The 26,761-nt window shown below is 32.3% G+C and overlaps 2 protein-coding genes and 1 long non-coding RNA gene across 4 annotated transcripts in view; all 3 read left to right on the top strand.

The window, feature by feature from the left end:
- The window catches only part of LOC139861440 (ATP-dependent 6-phosphofructokinase 7-like), a 161,297-nt gene extending 155,456 nt beyond the window's left edge, over positions 1 to 5,841 (top strand). The window contains exon 6 of the mRNA XM_071849828.1: positions 5,756 to 5,841. The gene's annotated coding sequence lies outside the window, so the exon portion shown is untranslated. The remainder of the gene's footprint in view (positions 1 to 5,755) is intronic.
- Positions 5,842 to 5,846: 5 nt separating this feature from the next.
- LOC139861438 (uncharacterized) lies at positions 5,847 to 6,318 on the top strand. Its single transcript, XR_011763765.1, has 2 exons — positions 5,847 to 5,908; positions 6,094 to 6,318. It is a non-coding gene; the product is annotated as an uncharacterized lncRNA (long non-coding RNA).
- A 10,952-nt stretch (positions 6,319 to 17,270) lies between these two features.
- Positions 17,271 to 20,804, top strand: LOC139861726 (uncharacterized). Of its 2 annotated transcripts, none has more exons than XM_071850225.1 (2): positions 17,271 to 17,428; positions 18,266 to 20,804. In XM_071850225.1, the coding sequence occupies exon 2, from the start codon at positions 18,367 to 18,369 to the stop codon at positions 20,557 to 20,559; it is 2,193 nt and encodes a 730-aa protein (XP_071706326.1). In that variant the 5' UTR covers positions 17,271 to 17,428; positions 18,266 to 18,366; the 3' UTR covers positions 20,560 to 20,804. The 2 variants fall into 2 exon arrangements, with proteins under 2 accessions (XP_071706326.1, XP_071706325.1); XM_071850224.1 differs by having other exon boundaries at positions 18,247 to 20,804.
- Positions 20,805 to 26,761: the final 5,957 nt, after the last annotated feature.

The following is a 26,761-nucleotide window of genomic DNA, read 5'->3' as shown; positions in this document are numbered from 1 at the left end:
AAGTTAGGTATTTTGGCCAGAAAGTGACCAGATGCGCCGCATCTCTTTGGGATGCGCCGCATCTCTTTTCGTTCAGTAGATTCCAGCTCGATTCTGCACTCAGAACTGTCGGCAGGGGGTCAGATGCGCCGCATCTGGGACAGATGCGCCGCATCTGGCTTGGATGCGCCGCATACATCTCAGATGCGCCGCATCTGGGGCTGTTTTGGTCCAGAAGTCTGCATGCTCCGCATCTGAAACTGTCGGGAATTATTTGGTGCATAGATGCGCCGCATCTAAGAGTGATGCGCCGCATTTAGACCTGTTTCAGTGGTTTCGGGCTGTTTTGCCCGTTTAATCTTCGTTTTAACTCTGTTTTTGCTGTTGGTCTTCATTTATTCATTCACAATGGACTTTTACAAATATACATGAATTACAATACATACGTACAACAATTACATACAAATGGAACAACTTTGGATCGAAATAACGGCAATAAATATGTATAATTTTGGCGTTATCAATAACATATTTTTGTACAAATAATTGAAGATACTTTTGTTTTGAACGATATTAATCAGTTTTACCCAGTTTATTGTAATATAAATGGAATTTAAAAGGAAGTAAAGTCTTCTGAGAAAAAGACACGAGCTTCTTGATTTAGGTCAGGAAGTTGTCGTCCAGACCAATTGTAGAGTCTACAAAAAATCTTGAAAAGTTTTTTTGAAAATCAGCTGAAAATTCACGGACCTCAGCATCAAACAGGGTCGCCAAGTGGTCAGACTTATCCTAACCATGAGAGGATCTGTCTCGTACAATGGGGGGCACCGTGCAAATTAGCTTATAAGACTAATGAATCAGATCTCCAGAAAGGATAATCTCCTTAAAGATCAAAAATTAGCTTTTAAGCCTGATATTACTCAATCCTTGAGATTGACCTTAAAGATTGAGAATTCAAACTCATGAAATTCAATGATATCTAAACTCGAGCTTGAACGAGAAAATATTTTGATCAAATTACAAACCGATTTGTTTTCTGAAAAATCTATTTTCAATGCGTTCATTACCATTGAACGTAAAATCCTAGGAATTCACCTAGAATTCATTAGGTCACCTGAACCAAATCGGGTGTCAACCGTAAAAACGGTGGTTGCATAGCATGGTCGAAGACAGGACCTTGTGCCAGACCGAAAAACTATAGGGTGATCTTTACCATTGCTCCTACAAAGGATAGTAATTGCATCCGCCACGTTTTTGACCATAATCAAAAGCATGTCATTAGACATTGCCTTAAACAGTTGCTTGTTCAACGCTTTCCTTTACAACCGGACGGTAGTTTACTGAAAGGTAATATACGGAGCAAGTAAACTGGACGTGTTGCTTTCCCAATACAAGGTTAGCAAGTGGGTGACACAAAATCATAAGTTTTAAGCTAAAATTTTAAAATCTGAAACCCACAAAAACAATTTGTAAACACCGGTGAAGGGTTATTCCGGAAAAACTTATCTAGGGTAAAAGCTAGATTGAATTTTCAAAAGATCAAATATTTTCATAAAGATCCAAATTCCTAAAGGATCTAAATTTTTATAGTCATGTGGGACTGTAAACCACATCGTTACTATCATTGTTCATACCGCCGTATTAAAATCACTGATGTACAAAGTGTGAAGAATAAAGAAGTGATCCTATTAAAGTTATATTCAAGTTCTATATTGCTTGAGGACAAGCAACGCTCAAGTGTGAGAATATTTGATAATGCTAAAAACGAACATATATTTCATAGCATTATCCTTCAAGAAAGACAAGCTTTTAGTTGCAATTGTTCTATTTACAAGTGATATTCGTTTAAAAAATAAAAGGTGAAGACAAAAGACAGATTCGACTATTTGAAGATGCAAACGACCAAAAAGCTAAAAAGTACAAAGTAAAATCAAAGTGGTTCAAATTATTGATGAGAAACGTCTAAAAATTACAAGAGTACGAGCCGCAAAATGCAAAGTACAAGATATTAAATTGTACGCAAGGACGTTCGAAAATCCAAAACCGGGACCTGAGCCGAGAAGAAACGCGCAACTCAACGGAGCTAAAATTACAAGTCAACGATGCACAAGAATATAATATAATATATAATTAATTATATAAAATTATATATATTATATTATATATATTAAATAATCGCGCAGCCCACGTTTTAAAAGCAATGTGAGCTGGTACAGCTGGCCATACGATCGCATGGCTAGGAAAAAGGAAATTCATGCAATCGCATGAAGGCCTATAGCTGGCCAAGTCCTATAAATTGCAACAATTTCGGACGAGTTTTAGAAAATATAATTCAATCTCTCTCACTCTCAATATATATATATTTATATTTATTTTATAATTATAATTATAATTTTAATAATAAGTTAATAATAATAAGGTTATGGTAGCAAATGTTGTAAGTTTGTAAGTCGAAATTCTGTCCGTGTAACACTACGCGATTAATACTCATTGTAAGTTATGTTCAACCTTTTTAAATTAATGTCTCATAGCTAAGTTATTATTATGCTTATTTAAATCGAAGTAATCATGATATTGGGCTAAATATTAAAGACGGGGTAATTGGGCTTTGTACCATAATTGGGGTTTGGACAAAAGACCGACACTTGTGGAAATTGGACTATGGACTATTAATGGGCTTTATATTTGTTTAACTGAATGATAGTTCGTTAATTTAATATAGAGATTTACAATTTTACGTATCTATAAATAACCATATACACTCAATCGGACACGATGCGCGTGATATTTATAAATACTAATAATCGTTCATTTAACCGGACACGAGAATGGATTAATAGTCAATGGACTCATTAAAACAGGGGTGGATTACATACAAGGACACTTGGTGTAATTGATAATAAAGTATTAAAACCTTAGATTGCACACAGTCGATAACCTGGTGTAATCATTAACAATATATTAAAACCTTATTACAGTTTAAGTCCCCAATTAGTTGGAATATTTGACTTCGGGTATAAGGATAATTTGACGAGGACACTCGCACTTTATATTTATGACTGATGGACTGTTATGGACAAAAACCGTATGGACATATTGAATAATCCAGGACAAAGGACAATTAACCCATGGTAATAAACTAAAATCAACACGTCGAACATCATGATTATGGAAGTTTAATTAAGCATAATTCCTTTAATTTATATCTCATCGTACTTTTATTTACCGTCATTTTAATTATCGCACTTTTAATTTATCATCATTTTAATTATCGCACTTTTAATTTATCGCATTTTAATTATCATCATTTACTTTACGCTTTAAATTAAGTCATTTGTATATTTAATATTTTACATTAGGTTTTAGTTGCGACTTAAGACATAAAATCGACAAACCGGTCATTAAACGGTAAAAACCCCCTTTTATAATAATAATACTACTTATATATATATATATGTATATATATGTATATATATATATATATGTATATATATGTATATATATATATATATATATATATATATATTTATATATATATATATAGTTTAAAAAATATAGCGTTAAACTTGGCTAGCTCCCTACGAAAGGAACCGAACTTACTAAAAGCTACACTACTGTGCGATTAGGTACACTGCCTATAAGTGTTGTAGTAAGGTTTAGGTATATCCACTCTATAAATAAATAAATAACTTGTGTAAAATTGTATCGTATTTAATAGTATTTCGTAACAAAAATATAACTATTTCGTATACACCTCGCATAACATCAGGTATGAAACACCCAAATCATGTATTAATTAGGGTTGTTAGACCTAAATCACTAGCTTTTAGTGATATGTTGTGGTTTTGACCTTAATGGTCGGTTTTGGTGAAAATGGGACATTTAATGCATTAAGTCATTAAATGCACATGTGTAAGTTGTTAGCTTTTAGCCCAACTAGTTTGTGTGTTGATCGAGTACTTATTGTATTAGGTACTTTGCTTTGAGGCTTGCGAAAGTTAAAATCGTCACCGAATCGTTAAGGTGAGTGGAATAAGTATACATGTATGTATATAACGTATTTATTTGTAGGGATGGATATGTGTTGTACTAGTTAGTGATATATGTTGTTGTACACTAATGGTTTCTAAGAACGGATATGTGTTGTCCGAGTTAGTGATATATGTCGTTGTACACTAATGGCTTTTATGAACGGATATGTGTTGTCCTAGTTAGTGATATATGTCGTTGTACACTAACGGTTTTATGAACGGATATGTGTTGTCGTTCCGCCAAGGGTTAGTGATATATGTTGTTGTACGCTAACGGTTGTTATGAACACCGATGGGAAATTCGAGTACCATTCCTTTGTACGATTGGTTAACCATGGTTGTGTAAATTTTGTACTAGCATATTTAATTGTGAACTATATGCTTTTGGAATCGCTAGCTTATTATGATTGCGGATGTTGGTATATGCATAATGTTTGCATAGTTGTCGAATTGCTAGCTTGTATGCGGCATTGTGTAAGTGTTTGCAAGTAAGTAGGTCATACATGTGTATGTATAATTATTGCATTCACTAAGCTTTGCTTACCCTCTCGTTGTTTACCTTTTTATAGGATCTGGCGTTGACAAGGGTAAGGGCGTACGGTTGGATTAGAGATTCCCGCTTGTTTGATAGGGGACGCTTTTGGATGTATTAGCTTTTGAAGTTTGACCGAGAGTTGAGTAGTTTAACCCCCAAACATCATGCTCTAGTGTCGTTTGGAATTTAAACTAATTCGGTTGAAACTTATACTTTTGTACGAAACTCGTATTACGACATATGTGGGCCCGGTTTCGTAAAACTTATTTTATGATTAAATCGTGTGAGTTTTAACTATTATATCATGTTGTGAAAAGCGTTTCGTCCAAATATGTCGGGAAGTGGGAGATCATTAATTGAAAATTGACAAAACCGGACAGAAGCTGTTTGGGCCTGTGCGCGCCGCGCACCCTAGGGTGGTGCGCGTGGCGCACTCTTCTGACACAAAAAAAAAAAAATTTATTTTATTCCGCGTGTTCGGTTGGTTATTGGTTTGGGTTGTTACAAAGGGTAAAGTTTTGATAAATACTAATTATTCGGTTAGAAAGTAGATCCGACGAGCTTTAGATTGATATATGTTATGTTTCAGTGTATCGAGTCTAAATGGGTTTCGTCCAAACGGGTCGTCGCGTTTGCTGATATGCTGTAGCATTATGTGCAGTGTTTTGGATCATTTTCGTAATGCCATAACTTTCAAATTGTATCTTCGTTGTTCCCAAATAAGGTGTCCACAGAAAGGTGGAAGAGTTTACTTTCCAATGGTTGTGGACTTGTGGCCTAAGAAGTTAAAACAAATTTTGTGAGACACGAAACTTGCTGTAAAGTTGTTGTAAAAAAATGAAAATTATTGGTAAAAAAATAACCTTTAAATTTTATATTATGTTGATCCTTAAGATAAGTTGATTTATGCTCAATGAAAACAGATTCATTTACTTTTTTGATTAAAAAATTATCTTATAACTGAAAGTAAATGATTTATGTATTAGGTACGTCAGAATTATGAGCTTGCCAAAAAGATGATTTTCAACTGAAGTTTGACATTTTTTTTCTCTTTACTTGTAAACTTTCATGAAAGTTTATATTTTAATTATTTGTAGTAGTCAATTCATTTAGATTCAACTTTGATTTCCTCAAAGATTTGTGTTTTGATTGAATATACTTGATCTGAAATTCTTGGAATTTTACTTTTTTTTTTTACAATATTTTGCAGTGACTAGATGCAATAGAGCTGAAGTTGCTTTAAAATATTTGAGGGAAAATAAAAATGGATTGGATGTTGTGATAAGTGATGTTCATATGCCTGATATGAATGGATTTAAACTCCTTGAACACATTGGGCTTGAAATGGATCTCCCTGTTATAAGTAAGTCAACCACTGTAATTTTGACTTTTCAGGTTTCAATCTCTTTAGTATATTGATTCCCATCAACATTTCATGTTTCATTGGGGTTCAATTTCTTGATTTATGCCTCATTTTTGTATTAAATTGTCAATATATTTGGTGAGCTACATCAAGACTTTGATTTGATTAGTTTACCATTTTTACAGTGATGTCAGCTGACGACAGCAAGAGTGTAGTTATGAAGGGTGTTACTCATGGGGCATGTGATTATTTAATAAAGCCCGTTCATGTCGAGGCATTACGTAATATATGGCGACACATGGTTCGAAAAAAGAAACACGAGTGGAAAGATTTTGTCTTCAGCCAGTGCTGATGTTTAGAAACCGCCTGAAGAACCTGATTACTCTTCTTCCGCAAATGAAGGGCATAATTGGAAAAAAAACAAAAAGGCGAAAAGAAGAGGTGGATGTAGCTGATGAACGAGACGATTCTTCTTCATTAAAGAAGCCTCGAGTTTTTTGGTCCGTTGAACTTAATCAACAATTTGCGGGAGCCGTTAATCAGCTTGGAATCGATAGTATGATTTGTTACCACTCATTTTCGTATATTATCTTGATAACGAAAATTAGTCATTAGTAATTAGTAATTACTAATTTACTATTTTTGTTATATACGGAGGCTGTCCCCAAAAAGATCCTCGAGTTGATGAATGTTCCCGAGAAAATGTTGCCAGTCACCTTCAAGTAAACAATGTAATGTGTTATAGACATTGGTTTGATGAAGTTGGCAAATCAAATGGTCAGGTATTTGTAACAATATTATTTACTTACTAAACACCTCTTCATGTTGTTGCAATTGGTAACGTACTTAACTTTATGCTGAATTGATTGTATTGCACTTCAAACAATTGAAAAGGAAACAGATGACTTGGAGCTGCAAATCTTAATACATCAGTTGGTTATTGTATCATGTATTTATTAAGAATGTCTCTTGAATTTCGGTGCTAACGAATGTATCTTGACAATACTGAGTATGAATTCTTGCGAGTGACCCTAACCAATCTTCTATTGTATGCTTGAATTGTACCCGTCTCAAATGCTAAATGAAGGTATCAATTTTTTTGTTATCTACTTCATTTGTGATTTGTTGCTTATTCGTTGTTTCTGTATATGAGTGTTCAATTTTAAATTGATTAAAAAGACTAAATCTAAGGAGTTTCAACTACAATAAGAAAGTGGCTATCCAGTATATATGGATCTTAGTGGATTATTTGCTACCAATATTCTGATTCATTATTATCAATTTTGACGTTGTCCACATTGTTTTCCATATCAGTTACTTTACACAATGACATAATTATGTTAAGGAAACTATTTTTTATAGTTGTCGTGTAATGTACGGGCTCTTAAAAATCTATGTATGAACTATAATTTATCAAAGTTTTACTAATGTGTGTTGTTTACAAAAACATATTTTACTAATTCAACCACAACAGTACGTTTGACACCTTTTCTATAATATCTTTATTTCATATATAACTTTAAAAATCAATAATGTTTGCGGATGAGTCCCCGTGCATCGTACGGGCTCATAAATCTAGTAGATACATATATACATATACATACACTATATTATACTAGTATAAAAAATGTAATCAGCTTTTATTGTAACACATTTTTAAAAAAAAATTAACCATATTTTATTTGACAATATAAATTATAAATAATATATATGATATTATGTTAACTAAAATAAATGAAAATTTATGATTGGTTAATATAATTAATATGCCATATATTTGAACTCGAATATTAGAATATTTATTAAATTAATTCTTGTTTTCACGTTTTAAATAAATAAAGAAAGCAAGGAACGATAAATAAAATAAAAAATAACTAAACCATTTATAGTATTTAAATGGAGACATTTAATTTTGTTCCTAACGCGTTAGGAAATCATCTGTCTTGTACGAACTACGAAGAAATAAGTTCTATACAAAAAAAAAAAAAAAAAAAAAAAAAAAAAAATTGTTTGTAAGTTCGAATCCTGCTAATATCAATTAACTAGCATTGTGAACATAAACATTTTATCGCGTCTATGTAGCGATTAGATGGAAACGCTTCATTCTAATTTCATTCTTACATGTGTATTAGAAAAAAAATTCAACAAAGCTTAAAAACTTTTGTTATTTAAAAGTTTTAGAAAGTTGTTTTTCCACGAATTAAGAATTTTGTTCCCTTAAATCATGAGCTACATTTAATATTTTAATAGCTATGGGTAATTGTTTGTTCATGCCATCCGACAAGCCTCGGTGCTTTATTCTTTACTGTAATCTTTAAAACTATTCCTAACCCTACCCATGATATTACAGCCACATTTACATTTTCTTTATCAAAAAGTACAATCACCGAAAAGTACAATCACCGAGTGACATGGCAATGTCAAATATTTAACCATCAATAACTCAAAATGTCAAATGTTATTGTCAAATTTTGTAAGATTCACCGGTTTTCATTTTTTTTTTTTTTTGAATAATAATTAAGTAAATAAATGCATTATATAAAATAAAATACATATTTAATATTAAAAAAACATAAATTAAAATACATATTAAAAAGATATAAATTAATTTTTATTAAAATTCAACGATACTTTAATTTAACGATTACATAAGATTTCACAACTACATAGAATTAATAAAACATCAAATAAACTAATTTGCAGTCCGAAATGTTGTTGAAAGGTTCCATATATGCTCGACTAGATCCTCGGTTAGTTAGTTGTGCACGTCCCTATCCCTTATTTCTCTTGTCATGATGTCCGATCCCTCGTCCTTATTTGGAACATGTTCCATATGATTCTCCATGTCTTCGATAATGAATCGTTCTTCCCACTTAGATAGAGCAAATCCGTTATCTTCAAGAATCATGTTATGTAATATGACACAACATTTCATTACTCTTCGCATCCTATTTACGGACATAGTGCGTGCAACTAGGCGTAAAATATGAAACCGATCTTGAAGAACCCCAAATGCCCTCTCTATATCCTTTCGGGCACTAGCTTGAAATCTAGTGAACTTAATCGTTTTCTCTTCAGTGGGACATGAATATCCTTTTATTAGAATCGCCTAATCGGGATATATAATGTCTGCAAGGTAATATCCTTTGGTATAATGATGACCATTTACCTCAAATGGTGCGGATGGAGCTATTCCGTTCTTAAGTTTATCAAAAATAGGGGATTGATTCAAAATATCATTGTTGGAACCCGTCATCCTAGAAAAAGCATGCCAAATCCATAAGTCATATGAAGCAACTGCTTCAAGCATAAGGGTTGGTTTCTTATGATTACCCCGAGTGTAATGTCCTTTTAAAGCAACAAGACAATTCCTCCACTCCAACCCAGGTTCGATTCTCACTCCAAGCGGTAGTTTCCAACCTTTGATGGTACTTCCAACATCAATGCTATTTGGGAAGGTTTTTAGGTCCAGTCAAATGCGTAGCTGATAGTATTTTTATTTTTTTTAGCTTAGACTGCAAATAACCCGGCGTGGTGGCCTGAAAAATCACCCATCGCGCCACCATCGCGCCGTAGTGGGGCGTGATGGTGGCAATTTTCCTCCGGCGCGATGACTCGATCACCTGGCGTGAAACAGACCTCAAACGAATTTGATTGGAGGAGGGGAGTAACTGTCGAGTTGTGGGGTTTGATTTTTGTCTTTATAGCCGTTTTCAAACGGTAATAATAATAAAATTAAATAATTTATGTAAATAATTTATATAAACTCTATAAATACACCCCATTTCATTCCATTTTTATACCACAAAACACACTCATTTCTCTCATTTTTATACACTCTTATAATTTATATTTACCAATTCAAAACCATGTCTCAAAACCCCGATCAAAATGAGTTCGGTTCCGGTAACATCTACAATTTCGGGTCACATAATATGCCCGGATCGAGCTCAAATTCTCCTCAAAATGTTCGGGGTAATCGGCCATTTGGCAACGACCCGCCCCAAAATCTTCAACATGAATTTAATAATCCGCTACTATTTTCTCAATTTCTACAACAACAATTAAAACAACAACAAATTCCACAACAACAACAATATCTAAATTCATATCAACAACAACAATTTCCAAACCCGTATCAATAATTTTCTAATTTTGCACGACCCGGTGTTATACCTTTTCAACTCCCAAATACTCAATCATGGCAACAATCACAACAGACATTTACTCCTTTAAATACCGAAGAAGTAGCAGAAATTCGTGGTGTGCTGAGCCAACCAAAAGTACGCGTTCGACCTAGTCATAAACGAAAGGGAAAAGACGTTCCAAAAGAACCATAAATTAAAAAATTGTGGACTCCACAAGAAGAAATTTGGTTGGCTACGTGTTGGATTGATTGCTTGGAAGACGGAGTTCATGGTAACTCTAAAAAACATGACGCATTTTGGGTTAGAGTTCGAAATAAGTTTAACAATAACGATTTTGGTTATTGTCGAAATGATGATCAATTAAGTGGGAAAGGTCGTCATTTGGATAAGGCGTGCAAAGATTTCACGAGCATATACAATGAAGAAGAACGTAACCCAAGGCGTAGCGGTCGCAACGAGGAAGACATATATAACATATCGGTCCAAAGATATGTTAAACAGGCATCGAAGCCGTGGGCTTATAAGGATGTTTGGGAATTTTTGAAGAAAAGACCGAAGTGGTATTCTCCACCTTCGATTAGTGGTAGTGGTAAGAAAAAAGCAACAAAAAATGTAGTACAACTCGGTAACGATGATGATGATGATGATGATGATGATGATGATGATTATTATGATGAAGTGGTCGAAAACCAAACAATTAATCTCGGAGAAGATCGTTTGAACAACTTCGGTCAGCTATTTGGCGATGATGCTATTATACGTCCAATCGGAAGAGATCAATCAAAGGCTGCGAGAAAATCCGTTTCGTCTTATGCGACTACTTCATCACGTGGTACAAACTCTTCACGAGGTACGGCCTCTTCGAGAATCGATGAGTTGTCTGAAAAGTGGGAAGCAAGAAAGAAGGTGGACATGGAAGATCGACAGACTTGTTTGCAGGCTATCGTTGAGGATGAACGGCGTCGATCGACAATAGATTGCGTTGCGAAATTATAGAACTTGAACGTTGATGACATTAAGGACCCGATTGAGAGGCAGAAAGCTTTGAGGTTCAAGAAAAAGATGACAAAAAAATACAAAGACTATATCGAAGTTTCAAGTGACAGCGACGAGTAGTAATTGTTATCTTTTTTTTATTAATGTGTGTTTTAATTTTTAGGAAATTAATAAGGTAATTATATTAGGAATTTTTAATTATCGTAATTTTTATTTTTTAGGACTTTTATAAATTGTATCCGTTTGATTTTAATTAATTTACGTGTGTTTTTATAAAATTTTATTACTTATATTTATGTTTAAATATACAAATTAAAATAATAAACTCAAATAAAAAATGAAAAATAAAATAAAATTGTGGGACCAATAACTGTGACGACCCGGAAATTTTTGACCAAATTTAAACTAAATATTTATATGGTTTCGACATGATAAGCAAAGTCTATTAAATTGAAATTCAAAATTTTTGAACTATTTTATGAAATCATTTGACCTTCGACCAGTTCCGACGATTCACGAACAATTAATTGTAACATGATATGTGTGTGTGTGTGTGTATATATATATATATATAAAATAATTGGAAATATAATTTAAAATATTATATGTTGTTAAAATTAAAAATAAAATATGATATCATTATTAAAATAAATAAATATATAAATGTAAAGTATATTAAAAATAAATATTAAATGATTGTAATACTCGTTGGATGTTCCGATTGATATTAAACACGTCTTAATACGAACTTATATGATTTAAAAATAAACGGTGATCTGAAAAATGAGTTAAATTTTTACACTTAGTATATTTTTACTTAGGGTTAAGAGCTAATAATTAATTTAATTATTATTTAAAAATTTTAAAACAATTAATGACCCTAATTATACAATAATGACTAAAATAAATAAGTATAATTTGAGATTTTTCCGAATACTTTTATCCACCACTGTTTGACAACGGAGTATAAAATTCAGTCCGTAAAAGGCAACGAATAATTTAAATCACACGTCCCATTTTATTGAGTTATTATAATATTATTCTATTTAATATTACATGTAATCTATTCGGTTAGACATCACGATCATGATGTTTCTTTTTATAATTTTCTGTTGTGCCCGTGATTGAATTAAAGAAACCATTGATTGAATTGTTGATTGAAAAGAATACTGTGCGTTACTGTTTCCTTCTTTGTTTTAACCGTCCACTATCTCTACTAACATATGGCTGGATATATATATTACTATTTTTGTGTTGACAACAACAATAATATTATATGTACATATATCATATGCAGATTTACATACATACACACTAAACAAAACCACATTCACCATTTTGATTTAGTCATCAAACCCACTAAACCATCAACCTCGGACTCCAATTAGCAACCACCATGCTCACCTTTAATCACCTCCCTTCACCGTCACCCTCACTTCCGCCACGATTATCACCACCATCTCCTTCACCCGGGAACCACCACCACTATCATCATCTATATATTTTCTTGTTTGACTATTTGTTTCAATCCAACAACCAAGAACACCTTCATCATAAATCACACACCTTATATTTTTGTTTCGGTTCACCTTAGACCATCACCCTCATGGATCATCATCAAACAACTACCACCGTAAGTCCCTCATCTCTCACTATATCTCACTCAATCCATCTCTCTATCCTCTTCATAATCATGAACCACCATTGTTATACTATTGTTTTCGCTGCTATTCCTGTTCCTGTAACGATAGAGATGATGATGATAACCTGCTGTTGCTACTGCATTGCAGCCCAAAAACCACCCCTCGAAACCACCATAACACCACTTGTTCGATATTGTTCCTGTCTCCTATCTATTTTTCTTTCTTCTCGAACAGACACACATCGAGACTGCAATTTCTAATGCTACAACGAATGATTTTGTTATTCTATCAAAGTCACCATCACCTGCTACATGTATGATTTTTCTGTATACTGTTTCTGTCGGACGCCACCACCCCAAACACCCATTCCAAAATTTCTGTTAGCTACTACTATAATCTTGTTTGTGCTACTGTTTTTGCTGCTGTTTCCCATCGAAATTATATTGCTGCTACAACAATCGTATTCATTGTTTTGTCAAGCCTTAAACGCAAACCAAATTCCCTGCTGATGCTACTCTATTCGTGTTTACAGTTGGTGTACAAGTCGTGGGCTTTTAGAGGTTAAAGCCAAAATAGACGTACGTTATATAAATGAGGTTATAATTAGTGGGATGGTAAAGTGTTGATGGGATCCAATGTATACCGTGTCACAATTATGTCGAACATAAGGGACCACCTTAGGACTTGAATAAATCATCATCTCATAAATATATTAATTATACGATCATTGGTGGGGTCTTGAAATTCTCTTGACGGTCTGTTTGTGCGAGTCCAAAACCGAGGCCAAATTTTAATTAGATTATGATAATCACATGTTAAGATAGCGATGATGATAAAAGATAATAACAAGAATATATGATGATAATAATAATACACGCAATGAAGATGGTTATTAGGATTCGGTGATGGCATATGAATTGATGATGATGAGATGCTTAGGTTTTGACGATGGTGATAATATGATATCTTTTTGTTTTCGAGATTAGTTTAATGGGTTAGATTTTAGTTTAAAGGAAAGGCAAACAGTTTTGTACGTATTAGATGTTTAAACGGGCGAAGTATTACAAGAAGTAATTAGTAGAGCAATGGTTGGTAGCATGTTTGTTAGGCGAGTAGTCGTGGGTTCGAACCCGGTTCGGGGCATCTCTTTTTAGAAAAGCCTGGAAGGTAGTTTTCAATACCAAAATTATTATTGTTATTATTATTATTATTATTATTATTATTATTATTATTATTATTATTATTATTATTATTAAATTAATGTTACATTATTAAAATGACAAGATTTAAGTTAAGTATGTGATTTAAAGAATGGTAATATTATGAAAATAATATAGAAGTATGATTAAGCATATTACAAATACATATTATTATTAATATTTTTATTATTATTATTATTATTATTATTATTATTATTATTATTATTATTATTATTATTATTATTATTATTATTATCATGAGTATTGGTATTATTATTAGTAGTATTTTTTTCAATATAGTTATTAATATAAATATTAGTATTATTATTATTAGTAAAATCATTATTTTTATAGTTATTATTAATTATTATTAGTATCCATTATTATTAAAAGTATCATTTTTATAAAATTATCATTTTTATTATTATAACTATTATTGTTATTATTATAGGATGAAACAACTTTTGTATTTATTATTATCAATATTATTTTATCAAATAACTATTAGTTATATAAAACCATATTTACTACATATAACATAACTATATTAATATTTTTATAATAAATATTAATAAATGTAATTAATTAGGTCATTAATGAAACACATAATTAAATAACAATTAATTCACTAATAATACATAAATTTGTTCGATTACCATTATATGTGTTAATATATATACATGATATAGGTTCTTGAATTCGAGGCCAACCCCACACTTGTTCAATGACGTCATATGTATTTTTACTACGAAATACAATATTGTGAGTTTCATTTGCTCCCTTTTTAAATGCTTTTGCAATATATATTTTTGGGACTGAGAATATATGCGCTACTTTTATAAATGTTTGACGAAATAGACACAAGTAATCGAAACTACATTATATGGTTGAATGATCGAAATCGAATATGCCCCTTTTAGCTTGGTAGCCTAAGAATTAGGGAACTGGCCCCTAATTGACGCGAATCCTAAAGGTAGATTTACGGGAACTAACAACCCCCATTCTGGAATTTGGAATGCTTTAGTACTTCGAGTTTATCATGTCCGATGGGTGTCCCAGAATGATGGGGATATTCTATATGCATATTGTTAATGTCGGTTACCAAGTGTTCAATCCATATGAATGATTATTTTTGTCTATATGCATGGGACGTATATTTATGAGAAATGGAAATGAAAATCTTGTGGTCTATTAAAATGATGAAAATGATCGATTATGATAAACTAATGAACTCACAAACCTTTTGGTTGACACTATAAAGCATGTTTATTCTCAGGATTGAAAGAAATCTTCCATTGTGCATTTGCTCATTCTAGAGATATTACTTGGAGTCATTCATGACATATTTCAAAAGACGTTGCATTCGAATCGTTGAGTTCATCAAGATTATTACTAAGTCAATTATAGTTGGATATATTAGGAAATGGTATTCATGCCATCAACTTTCGATGTAATGAAAGTTTGTCCTTTAAAAACGAATGCAATGTTTGTAAAATGTATCATATAGAGGTCAAGTACCTCGCGATGTAACCAAATGTAATGTATTCGTCCGGATGAATTAGGACGGGTCGTTATAATAACCCTCATCACACCCCCATCACGCCTACCATTACAAACTCCATCACCCCCATCACCTTTGCCACATCAGCACTATAACCCACAAAAACCCCATCACCCCCATCACCATTAAAAAGAGTCCTAGGTAAATGCATTACATATTACTCGTATAAAATTTGGACCCTTGAAAAAAGTGAGCCTCAAGCCGTCGCTTACTTTGCTCTAGCTTTAGACCGGACATGTATATGGATGCGAACTAGAGATGACAATGAATCGGATATGGATCCAATGATGCCATACCCACATCCCTATCTATTTAATTTTTGTTCATCCATGTCCATATTCATATCCATTTTATTTCAGTTCATTCATCCATATCCATATCCGATAGATTAAGCGGGTAAATGCATATCCGTTGGATATCAAATGAAATGTAATCTAACTACGATTTTATCAATTTAATATAGATTATAAGAAATGTTATATTTAATCTCTATGTTTTTGATTTCTTAAACATGCTTTGATTGTAATTTGTCACCGATTGTGAATTTAATTGAGCAAATTACGTTATAATATAAATAACTATACGTTTAAACTAATCTAAAAATGTAATTTTGAATATTGTTAGTAACAATTTAATAATTGTGACTATCAGAATCTCCATATTCGTTAATAATTTATGAATTTGTAGGTTATCTGTGTGTGTGTGTGTATATATATATATATATATATATATATGCGTATATTTTAATACGTATATATGTATATATAGATGTATTTCGGGTGATAATGGATATATCCGTGGATGATAAATTGTCATCCATATCAAATCCACAAAATATTTAGATCATTCATATCCATATCCATATTCATATCCGTTAATCGTCCATTTACATCATGCATCATTCATATCCATTATAAATGAATCGGATCGGGTGAATATTTATGGATAAAACATTATTGCCATCCCTAACGGGGTGAAAGATAAAGTAGTTCGGGGGTGAAAGATAAAGTAGTTCGGAGAAGATGGATAAGAGGTGAAGAAAGATAAGAATGATGGAAGAGAAATGAGTCTTATGGGTGGTAGATTTATATTTATTTTTTCATTAAATGTTTATTGTATTTTAATGTCTCATCTTTAATCTTTAATACCCCTTAACCAGATTACGAGTACCTCTAATTAATCAAAATCAAAATAATTAACATTTTAAATTAATATTGTATTTAAGAAAAATAATTACTGTGCTTAAGTATATAAATATTTGTTTAAAACCAATAAAATTAAGTTTCTCCTTAAATTTATAAAAATATCATTAAGATTTCTAGGAGAAAACACTTTAATATCTATATCTTTTTGAACTATTATATTACATACATAATACATATTTCATATAAATTACAGGGTATATTGATGAATTATTAACGTGTTTAACGAATTTTATATGTAGTTTTTCTACTTATAATTATTTAGTAAATTTTTTATCCTCGTGTATTTTTTCAGAAATTTTTCATTTATCACGACCGTTATTATCATATATACTAAGCGTGGAACGACAGTTAGTCATTTTTTTTGAAATTATACGTCGTTTTCTACTAAATTTACCATATATACTAAGCGTGGAACGACGGTGAGTCATTTTGTTTCAAATTATATGTCGTTTTCTACTAAAAAAGAAGAAGGGAAAACTCAACCATAGTTTAAATTTAACCATGGTTAGGTTATCTTAACTCTAGTGTCAGTTAGGGTTATCTTCTTTTTAGGGTATAAAAGCAAGCTAAAGAGGGCTAAATATAAATTACAAAATTGTGGATATTTGGGATTTGGGTGAGAAAAGAGGGACTTAAACACAAAATAATTTTAATTTTATTTTAATTTAATTCGAAACAAGGCCAGGACTCAACTGAAGTGATTGTGTTTGTTTATGATGCCGTACTACTACCACAGATAATTCAAATCCAACCCAGCTTCCGCCTTTGGTATGTTTATTCAAACTTATTTTCCGTTATTATTTTTTATTTTTTTATTCGGAATTATATCGTAACTCATTTTTAGGGTTTTTATTTTAAACATAGATCCGATTGATGATTATAGATTTGATACGATTTGCGTGCTATCAGCTTCTGGATATGTGTGTATATATATCATTTATGTTAGTATCTTGTTAATAATATATATGTTTGTAGATTTGTAGATTTGTAGATCTTAAATTCAATATTTGAAGTTTTGATTTTGGAGCTCATTATACTACTACTTTTTTATTTTTTATTTTATTTTCTAAGGATGTATATATATATGTGTGTGTATGTATGTATATGTGTATGTATATGTATGTATGTGTATATATTTGCGTGTATGTATGCTGTAACATCTGCTGTATGTTGAAAATAATTAACCCTGCAACAGTTTTTGAAGTTTAGGTATGAAAATAGGTTTTTTTTTTTTTTGTTTATTGGATGATAATGGCCTTGAAAATGCTTGAATTTCAAAGTAGATTTGCAGTAGTAACATTAAAAAAAGGATAATTGCCCTAAATAGATAGCTGTAGATGCAGATCCTGTAACTATACATGCGAATGAATGAAATTTTAATAATTTGGCAAATGCGGGATTTGAATTCATACCGTTATAGGAGATTTTGGTTAATGTGTTTAAATATAGAGATTAATTTTTGCTTCTTCTAGTAGATTACTAGTAATATTGTATGAATGCATGAACGTTATGCTTAATTTAGCTCTGAAGTTCATTGCGTAATTATGTAGTGAACATGTGTATATAAAGTATTAACATTGTATCAGTCTGATCGTTCGTTTTCAGTCATATCAAATGTACAAATGTGGATTATTGGTTCTGTGACTCTTTGTTGTTAAGTAATCGGTCAACTAATCGGTCAACGTTTCAACGGGATTGAGTGAAGGATGGAATGCAATAAAGATGAAGCCAATAGGGCAAAAGAAATCGCCGAAAATAAGTTTCTAAATAAAGATATGAACGGGGCAAAGAAATTTGCATTAAAGGCCAAAACTTTATATCCCACCCTTGATGGAATCAATCAATTAATATCAGTTCTAGACGTATACGTTGCTGCTGAAAACAAAATAAATGGGGAGTTGGATTACTACGAGATACTTGGTGTGGGCCCGGCAACAGACGATGATACAGTTAAGAAACAGTATCGAAAACTAGCGTTATCTCTTCATCCTGATAAGAATAAATCTGTAGGTGCTGAAGGTGCATTTCAATACGTTTCTGAAGCGTGGAATTTATTATCCGATAAGGAAAAACGATCAATGTATGATCATAGGAGAAACGTTTTTATGCAAAGAGTTCAAGTTCATCACAAAAATGGTGGTTCACGACCACCGAATGGTTTTAACTGTTTTACGAAGAGTACAGCTGCACGCAAGGTTACACCTACTAATGCGAAAGATACAACTGTCAAAGCAAAGGATACAACCTCAAAAGCAAAGAGTACAACTACTAAAGCAAAGGATTCATATGCTACATCAAAGGATACAACTGTTACAGCTAAGGATTCAACTGCAAAAACAAAGGGTACAACTGCTAAAGCAAAGTATACAACTACTGAAGCGAAAGATACAGCTACGAAAGCGAAGGATTCAAATCCTCAAGTGATGGATACAACGAATGTAGCGAAGGATACAGTCACTAAAGCAAAGGGTACAGGCACTAAAGCAAAGGGTACAACCAGTAAGGCAAAGGGTACAAGTAGTAAAGCAAAGGGTACCGTTATCGAAACGAAGGATAATGTTAGAACGGGTCATACGTCATTGTCGAATGGGAAAACGGTACTAAAGACGTTTTGGACGGTATGTATGAGATGCAAATTGCAGTATGAATTTGGACGAATGTATGTGAACCGAAATCTTTTGTGTCCTACGTGTTATGGACCCTTTCGTGCAATAGAGGTTCCACCACCAAATATAAACGGGTCAGCGGGTAATAACATTTTGAACCAAGAAACATGCAAGATCGCGGGTGGTGAAACGGGTCAGGGTACAAGCTCTAAATGGGCCCCGTTTAAAAAAGCGTATAGTGCAGCTGATGTTGACCAGGCTGCAAACTTGGTTCAACAGACTTATGAAAAAGTGAAAAGGGAAAGAGAAGAAGCTCAGGCAAACACTAAACGAGAAAAAGCTTTGAGAAGAAAATTAGATAAAAAAACAGCTAAATTGTCGAATTCTGATGCAATTAATGGGCCAATTGAGGTAAAGAAAGATGTTTCGGATATGGGTATAAAGAAAGGGTTAATTAAGAAGGCAACAATGGAGATTAAAAAGAAGCTAAACGAATGGAGCTCAGAAACGGTTAAAGATTGGTTACCAAATGAAGAATCTAAGAATCTTGAAACGGAATCTGTACCTGATCCAGATTTTTATGATTTTGATATTGATCGAAGCGAAAAGTGTTTTGAAGAAGGACAAGTTTGGGCAGCTTATTGTGATGATGACGAAATGCCTAGAACTTATGCCATGATCGAAAAGGTAATTACATTAACGCCCTTTAAGATGAAGATTTGTTGGTATAATTTGAAACCCGAGTATTCAGGGGCGTACGGGGAGTTTAAAGCGGGAAAACACGAAACAGTTTCGTCCCCTAATTACTTCTCGCACAAGGCGAATTTCACGAAACGGGAAAATGGGAGTGTTTGGGTTTTTCCTAAAAAAGGCGATGTGTGCGCGTTATACAGAAATGGTAAAAAATCGGGTTTTGTAAAGCACGCGTTCGAAATTATGGAAGTTGATGCATACGATCAAGAAACGGGTGGTGTTACTGTAACTCCACTTGTTAAAGTTGCAGGTTACAAAACGGTGTTTCATAGACATGTAAACACTAAAGAAACAAAGGTGGTTATGAAAACTGAAATGGGTCGATTTTCCCATCAAATACCTGCGTATCTGATAACTGGTCGAGAATCATTGAATGCGATAAAGGGTTGTTATGAGCTCGATCCTGCTGCTGTTCCTCGCGAGTTTCTTCATGTTATAAAGAATGTTAACGAAGGTGAAAATGGTGATGATCAAATGTTGGAGACGTTTGATGGGTTAGAAGATTTGAAGGAAGCTGATAATATGGATGTTGAAAATTAATGATTCGAGTACTGATGGTGTTTTTTTTACCCATTTGGGTGAAAATTACCTGAACTTGTAGCTTGTTAATTTAATGGCTGATTTTAAAATGTAGGTGGAATAGAATGTGGATTATGCAGTTGGAACTAGTGTTCTGAACTAATTCTGCTTTTGTTTATTTGCTAGGTGATGATTAATTTTAACCTTATATAAAAATGTTTTTGTACTTGGTAGAATCATTATCAGTAACTAAAGATATGGACTATGGAGGGATTTTTTGGTATATCTTTTTTTTTTAAGTCTAGTTATTATTATTATATTAATATTAAATTAATATTAATTATTATATTATTATATTCGTTTCCTTTTTGTAGATGCCCATAAAGTTCATATTACCATAGAAATCTGATACGGAATAGTTGCTAAGCTAAAATGGTAAGCGTAAAATCAATTCCATTCGACCATTAATATCTGAAATAAATAATTGAACTAATATTGTCTTCGAAAAATTAACTAAATGAATCTTGATTCAGTTCTGGTAATCACGTTTAGAACTTTCATTTTAATTATGTATATAAAAGATACAAAAAGAATTGAGATCGTATATGACTCGTTATATTATATATCATCCTATATTACACATAAGAAAGTCGGCTTTAATAGCATATCGGTTAAGTACCTGGAACCCTAACGATAATATGTGCTACTCAAAAAAGTTTTTTAGACCTCAACGAATAATATAAGTTATTTAAAAAAGGACATTTGGACCTTGCTAGAATGCTTTGGACTTTCACTTTTTTTTTTCTGGAGTCTTTAATTGTTGTTTTTTAGGCCTATAGTATTTCGCTTTCGCTGCTTCAATTGTGTTTTCCTAGTTCTCATATTTCTCAAATCTCTGATTGTGTCTTTATACATAAAAAAGATTGGGCCTCTGAAAACCTTGTGCCCCGAGCGGTTGATCGGGTTGCTCCCCATCCGGGCCTCCCCCGTTCAATAGTGTCTTCTTCGAAATACAAAACATCTGTGTGATCGAAAGGTATATTTTCTTTAAAAAATGCAAACAACTTCGGTAATCAAACTCACGAACATCAATATCAGCAAACGATTTTTTCATCCTATTAGCGTAGGACTTAAAGTGATCATGAAATTCACCCTCGTAATATACGTCAATTGAAATAACAATTGAATCGATGATTTATTTAAAGGGATAAAATGGGTTAAGTTTGTATGTGTTCTTGATGAATATATATATATATATATATATATATATATATATATATTTGTAGTTGAAAAATGAATGAATTAATTTTTTCTATTTTTTGTTTATCCAAATGGTCACCAGCGTAGCCCACGCTCCTCTTTTAAACGGTAACATTGTGCCAACCAATCATTCTTTGCCAACTCACCGCACTTATTTCAATTTTTGGCGTTTGAAAAATACCAATGTCCAACCCTAAATTGCCCACAAACGTCTCACTACAGGCGTTTGTGGGGCGTTTGTCTTGCCAACTGACGGTGGGTGTGCCCCAAATGATGCGATATCTCCAATCTTATGGTGTTTGGGATTGCCGTTTTGTATAGATTATCTCATTTGTTTTTTTTAATACAAATAATCAGAAAGAAGTATTTGGTGCAAAAGTAATTATACACTCCTTGGAGTAAATGATGAATTAAAAATCGTAGGCTAAAACACATCGATTCAAAATGTCATTTTAGAAATTAGAAAAACGTAGTCTGTTTTAAAAATGTAGTCCCGAACACCTCTTTACGCAATCCCAAAAACTATAATTGTTCATCATCAAAAGCTTAATAAAATCAAACGTTTTCAACTCATATAGCAAATAATTTAATAAAAATTTATTCATTAACAATTATTAATTATAACGCATGCACGCAACCATCTCCATTTAACTGAGTAGTTATCGCCCTTGTGGCTGTTCGTGAGGTCTCGAGTTCGAGTCTTTCCTGAGGATTTCAAAATGAAATTTTCTTTGGAGTTGATTAAGAAATCCTCTAGAGATATTGTTGTTTGAGTCTGTCCTTTAGCAATTGTGGAACCGATATGATCGGGTGGTGAAAACTCCTTTGGTGGTCCACCGTGACTCCAATCTCGCTGTTAAAAAAAAAAATATATGAACGCATAATAATTTCATGACTTAATAATTAACTGAACTTTAACATGTGTTATGGTTTATGAAACATTGCAACAACACTGTAATGAGATATCATAGTATCAAAGAAACTCATCAACTTTAAGGTTGTAAGTTCTGTTAAAGGATATTAGACGTAGACAATATCCTATTTAATATATAGCATTAAATGTAGGCATATCTATCCATATCTCATATTAAATGTAGGATCCCTAAAATCAAGGGATATGGGATCAGATCATGTACTATATATTTGACCTCTTTGATCAATAAGAATCATGGGTGAATTATAACATTCTAACATGGTATCAGAGGGTTTGATCCAAACCTAATCGGCCGCCTTTGTGTCGCTTCTGCTCTACCACCCATCAAATCTTCCTAACCCCATCAATACCGAATCTCTACTTCGGTCTTCTATCTATCTCTTGTTCTTTTCAATTTCGTGCAAAACTCAAAAAGCACCCAAATCACGGTTGAAATTGAAATGTCCCGTTCTTATTGATTAAAAACGTTCCATATTAATTGATTTCGTTGCGAGGTTTTGACCTCTATATGAGACGTTTTTCAAAGACTGCATTCATTTTAAAACAAACCATAACCTTTATTTCATCAATAAAGGTTTAAAAAGCTTTACGTAGATTATCAAATAATGATAATCTAAAATATCATGTTTACACACGACCATTACATAATGGTTTACAATACAAATATGTTACAACAAAATAAGTTTCTTGAATGCAGTTTTTACACAATATCATACAAGCATGGACTCCAAATCTCGTCCTTATTTAAGTATGCGACATCGGAAGCTCTTAATAATCACCTGAGAATAAACATGCTTAAAACGTCAACAAAAATGTTGGTGAGTTATAGGTTTAACCTATATATATCAAATCATAATAATAGACCACAAGATTTCATATTTCAATACACATCCCATACATAGAGATAAAAATCATTCATATGGTGAACACCTGGTAACCGACATTAACAAGATGCATATATAAGAATATCCCCATCATTCCGGGACACCCTTCGGATATGATATAAATTTCGAAGTACTAAAGCATCCGGTACTTTGGATGGGGTTTGTTAGGCCCAATAGATCTATCTTTAGGATTCGCGTCAATTAGGGTGTCTGTTCCCTAATTCTTAGATTACCAGACTTAATAAAAAGGGGCATATTCGATTTCGATAATTCAACCATAGAATGTAGTTTCACGTACTTGTGTCTATTTTGTAAATCATTTATAAAACCTGCATGTATTCTCATCCCAAAATATTAGATTTTAAAAGTGGGACTATAACTCACTTTCACAGATTTTTACTTCGTCGGGAAGTAAGACTTGGCCACTGGTTGATTCACGAACCTATAACAATATATACATATATATCAAAGTATGTTCAAAATATATTTACAACACTTTTAATATATTTTGATGTTTTAAGTTTATTAAGTCAGCTGTCCTCGTTAGTAACCTACAACTAGTTGTCCACAGTTAGATGTACAGAAATAAATCGATAAATATTATCTTGAATCAATCCACGACCCAGTGTATACGTATCTCAGTATTGATCACAACTCAAACTATATATATTTTGGAATCAACCTCAACCCTGTATAGCTAACTCCAACATTCACATATAGAGTGTCTATGATTGTTCCGAAATATATATAGATGTGTCGACATGATAGGTCGAAACATTGTATACGTGTCTATGGTATCTCAAGATTACATAATATACAATACAAGTTGATTAAGTTATGGTTGGAATAGATTTGTTACCAATTTTCACGTAGCTAAAATGAGAAAAATTATCCAATCTTGTTTTACCCATAACTTCTTCATTTTAAATCCGTTTTGAGTGAATCAAATTGTTATGGTTTCATATTGAACTCTATTTTATGAATCTAAACATAAAAAGTATAGGTTTATAGTCGGAAAAGTAAGTTACAAGTCGTTTTTGTAAAGGTAGTCATTTCAGTCGAAAGAACGACGTCTAGATGACTATTTTAGAAAACATACTTCCACTTTGAGTTTAACCATAATTTTTGGATTTAGTTTCATGTTCATAATAAAAATCATTTTCTCAGAATAACAACTTTTAAATCAAAGTTTATCATAGTTTTTAATTAACTAACCCAAAACAGCCCGCGGTGTTACTACGACGGCGTAAATCCGGTTTTACGGTGTTTTTCGTGTTTCCAGGTTTTAAATCATTAAGTTAGCATATCATATAGATATAGAACATGTGTTTATTTGATTTTAAAAGTCAAGTTAGAAGGATTAACTTTTGTTTGCGAACAAGTTTAGAATTAACTAAACTATGTTCTAGTGATTACATGTTTAAACCTTCGAATAAGATAGCTTTATATGTATGAATCAAATGATGCTACGAACATCATTACTACCTTAAGTTCCTTGGATAAACCTACTGGAAAAGAAAAAAATGGATCTAGCTTCAACGGATCCTTGGATGGCTCGAAGTTCTTGAAGCAGAATCATGACACGAAAACAAGTTCAAGTAAGATCATCACTTGAAATAAGATTGTTATAGTTATAGAAATTGAACCAAAGTTTGAATATGATTATTACCTTGCATTAGAATGATAACCTACTGTAAGAAACAAAGATTTCTTGAGGTTGGATGATCACCTTACAAGATTGGAAGTGAGCTAGCAAACTTGAAAGTATTCTTGATTTTATGAAACTAGAACTTTTGGAATTTATGAAGAACACTTAGAGTTTGAAGATAGAACTTGAGAGAGATCAATTAGATGAAGAAAATTGAAGAATGAAAGTGTTTATAGGTGTTTTTGGTCATTGGTGTATGGATTAGATATAAAGGATATGTAATTTTGTTTTCATGTAAATAAGTCATGAATGATTACTCATATTTTTGTAATTTTATGAGATATTTCATGCTAGTTGCCAAATGATGGTTCCCACATGTGTTAGGTAACTCACATGGGCTGCTAAGAGCTAATAATTGGAGTGTATATACCAATAGTACATACATCTAAAAGCTGTGTATTGTACGAGTACGAATACGGGTGCATACGAGTAGAATTGTTGATGAAACTGAACGAGGATGTAATTGTAAGAATTTTTGTTAAGTAGAAGTATTTTGATAAGTGTATTGAAGTCTTTCAAAAGTGTATAAATACATATTAAAACACTACATGTATATACATTTTAACTGAGTCGTTAAGTCATCGTTAGTCGTTACATGTAAGTATTGTTTTGAAACCTTTAGGTTAACGATCTTGTTAAATGTTGTTAACCCAATGTCTATAATATCAAATGAGATTTTAAATTATTATATTATCATGTATGAATATCTCTTAATATGATATATATACATTAAATGTCTTTACAACGATAATCGTTACATATATGTCTCGTTTAAAAATCATTAAGCTAGTAGTCTTGTTTTTACATATGTAGTTCATTGTTAATATACTTAATGATATGTTTACTTATCATAGTATCATGTTTACTATATATATATCCATATATATGTCATCATATAGTTTTTACAAGTTTTAACGTTCGTGAATCACCGGTCAACTTGGGTGGTCAATTGTCTATATGAAACATATTTCAATTAATCAAGTCTTAACAAGTTTGATTGCTTAACATGTTGGAAACATTTAATCATGTAAATATCAATCTCAATTAATATATATAAACATGGAAAAGTTCGGGTCACTACAGTACCTACCCGTTAAATAAATTTCGTCCCGAAATTTTAAGCTGTTGAAGGTGTTGACGAATCTTCTGGAAATAGATGCGGGTATTTCTTCTTCATCTGATCTTCACGCTCCCAGGTGAACTCGGGTCCTCTACGAGCATTCCATCGAACCTTAACAATTGGTATCTTGTTTTGCTTAAGTCTTTTAACCTCACGATCCATTATTTCGACGGGTTCTTCGATGAATTGGAGTTTTTCGTTGATTTGGATTTCATCTAATGGAATAGTGAGATCTTCTTTAGCAAAACATTTATTCAAATTCGAGACGTGGAAAGTGTTATGTACAGCCGCGAGTTGTTGAGGTAACTCAAGTCGGT

The sequence above is a fragment of the Rutidosis leptorrhynchoides genome, chromosome 8 (genome assembly GCF_046630445.1).
Source record: "Rutidosis leptorrhynchoides isolate AG116_Rl617_1_P2 chromosome 8, CSIRO_AGI_Rlap_v1, whole genome shotgun sequence".
In the NCBI taxonomy this organism is placed as follows: domain Eukaryota; kingdom Viridiplantae; phylum Streptophyta; class Magnoliopsida; order Asterales; family Asteraceae; genus Rutidosis; species Rutidosis leptorrhynchoides.
The sequence above is the reverse complement of the archived record's forward strand: the minus strand, read 5'-3'. Positions and strand labels throughout refer to the sequence as shown.

Bases quoted from the DNA above. Each gene is read 5' to 3' on its own strand.
- LOC139861726 (XM_071850225.1), top strand. From the start codon at position 18,367: ATGGAATGCAATAAAGATGAAGCCAATAGGGCAAAAGAAATCGCCGAA.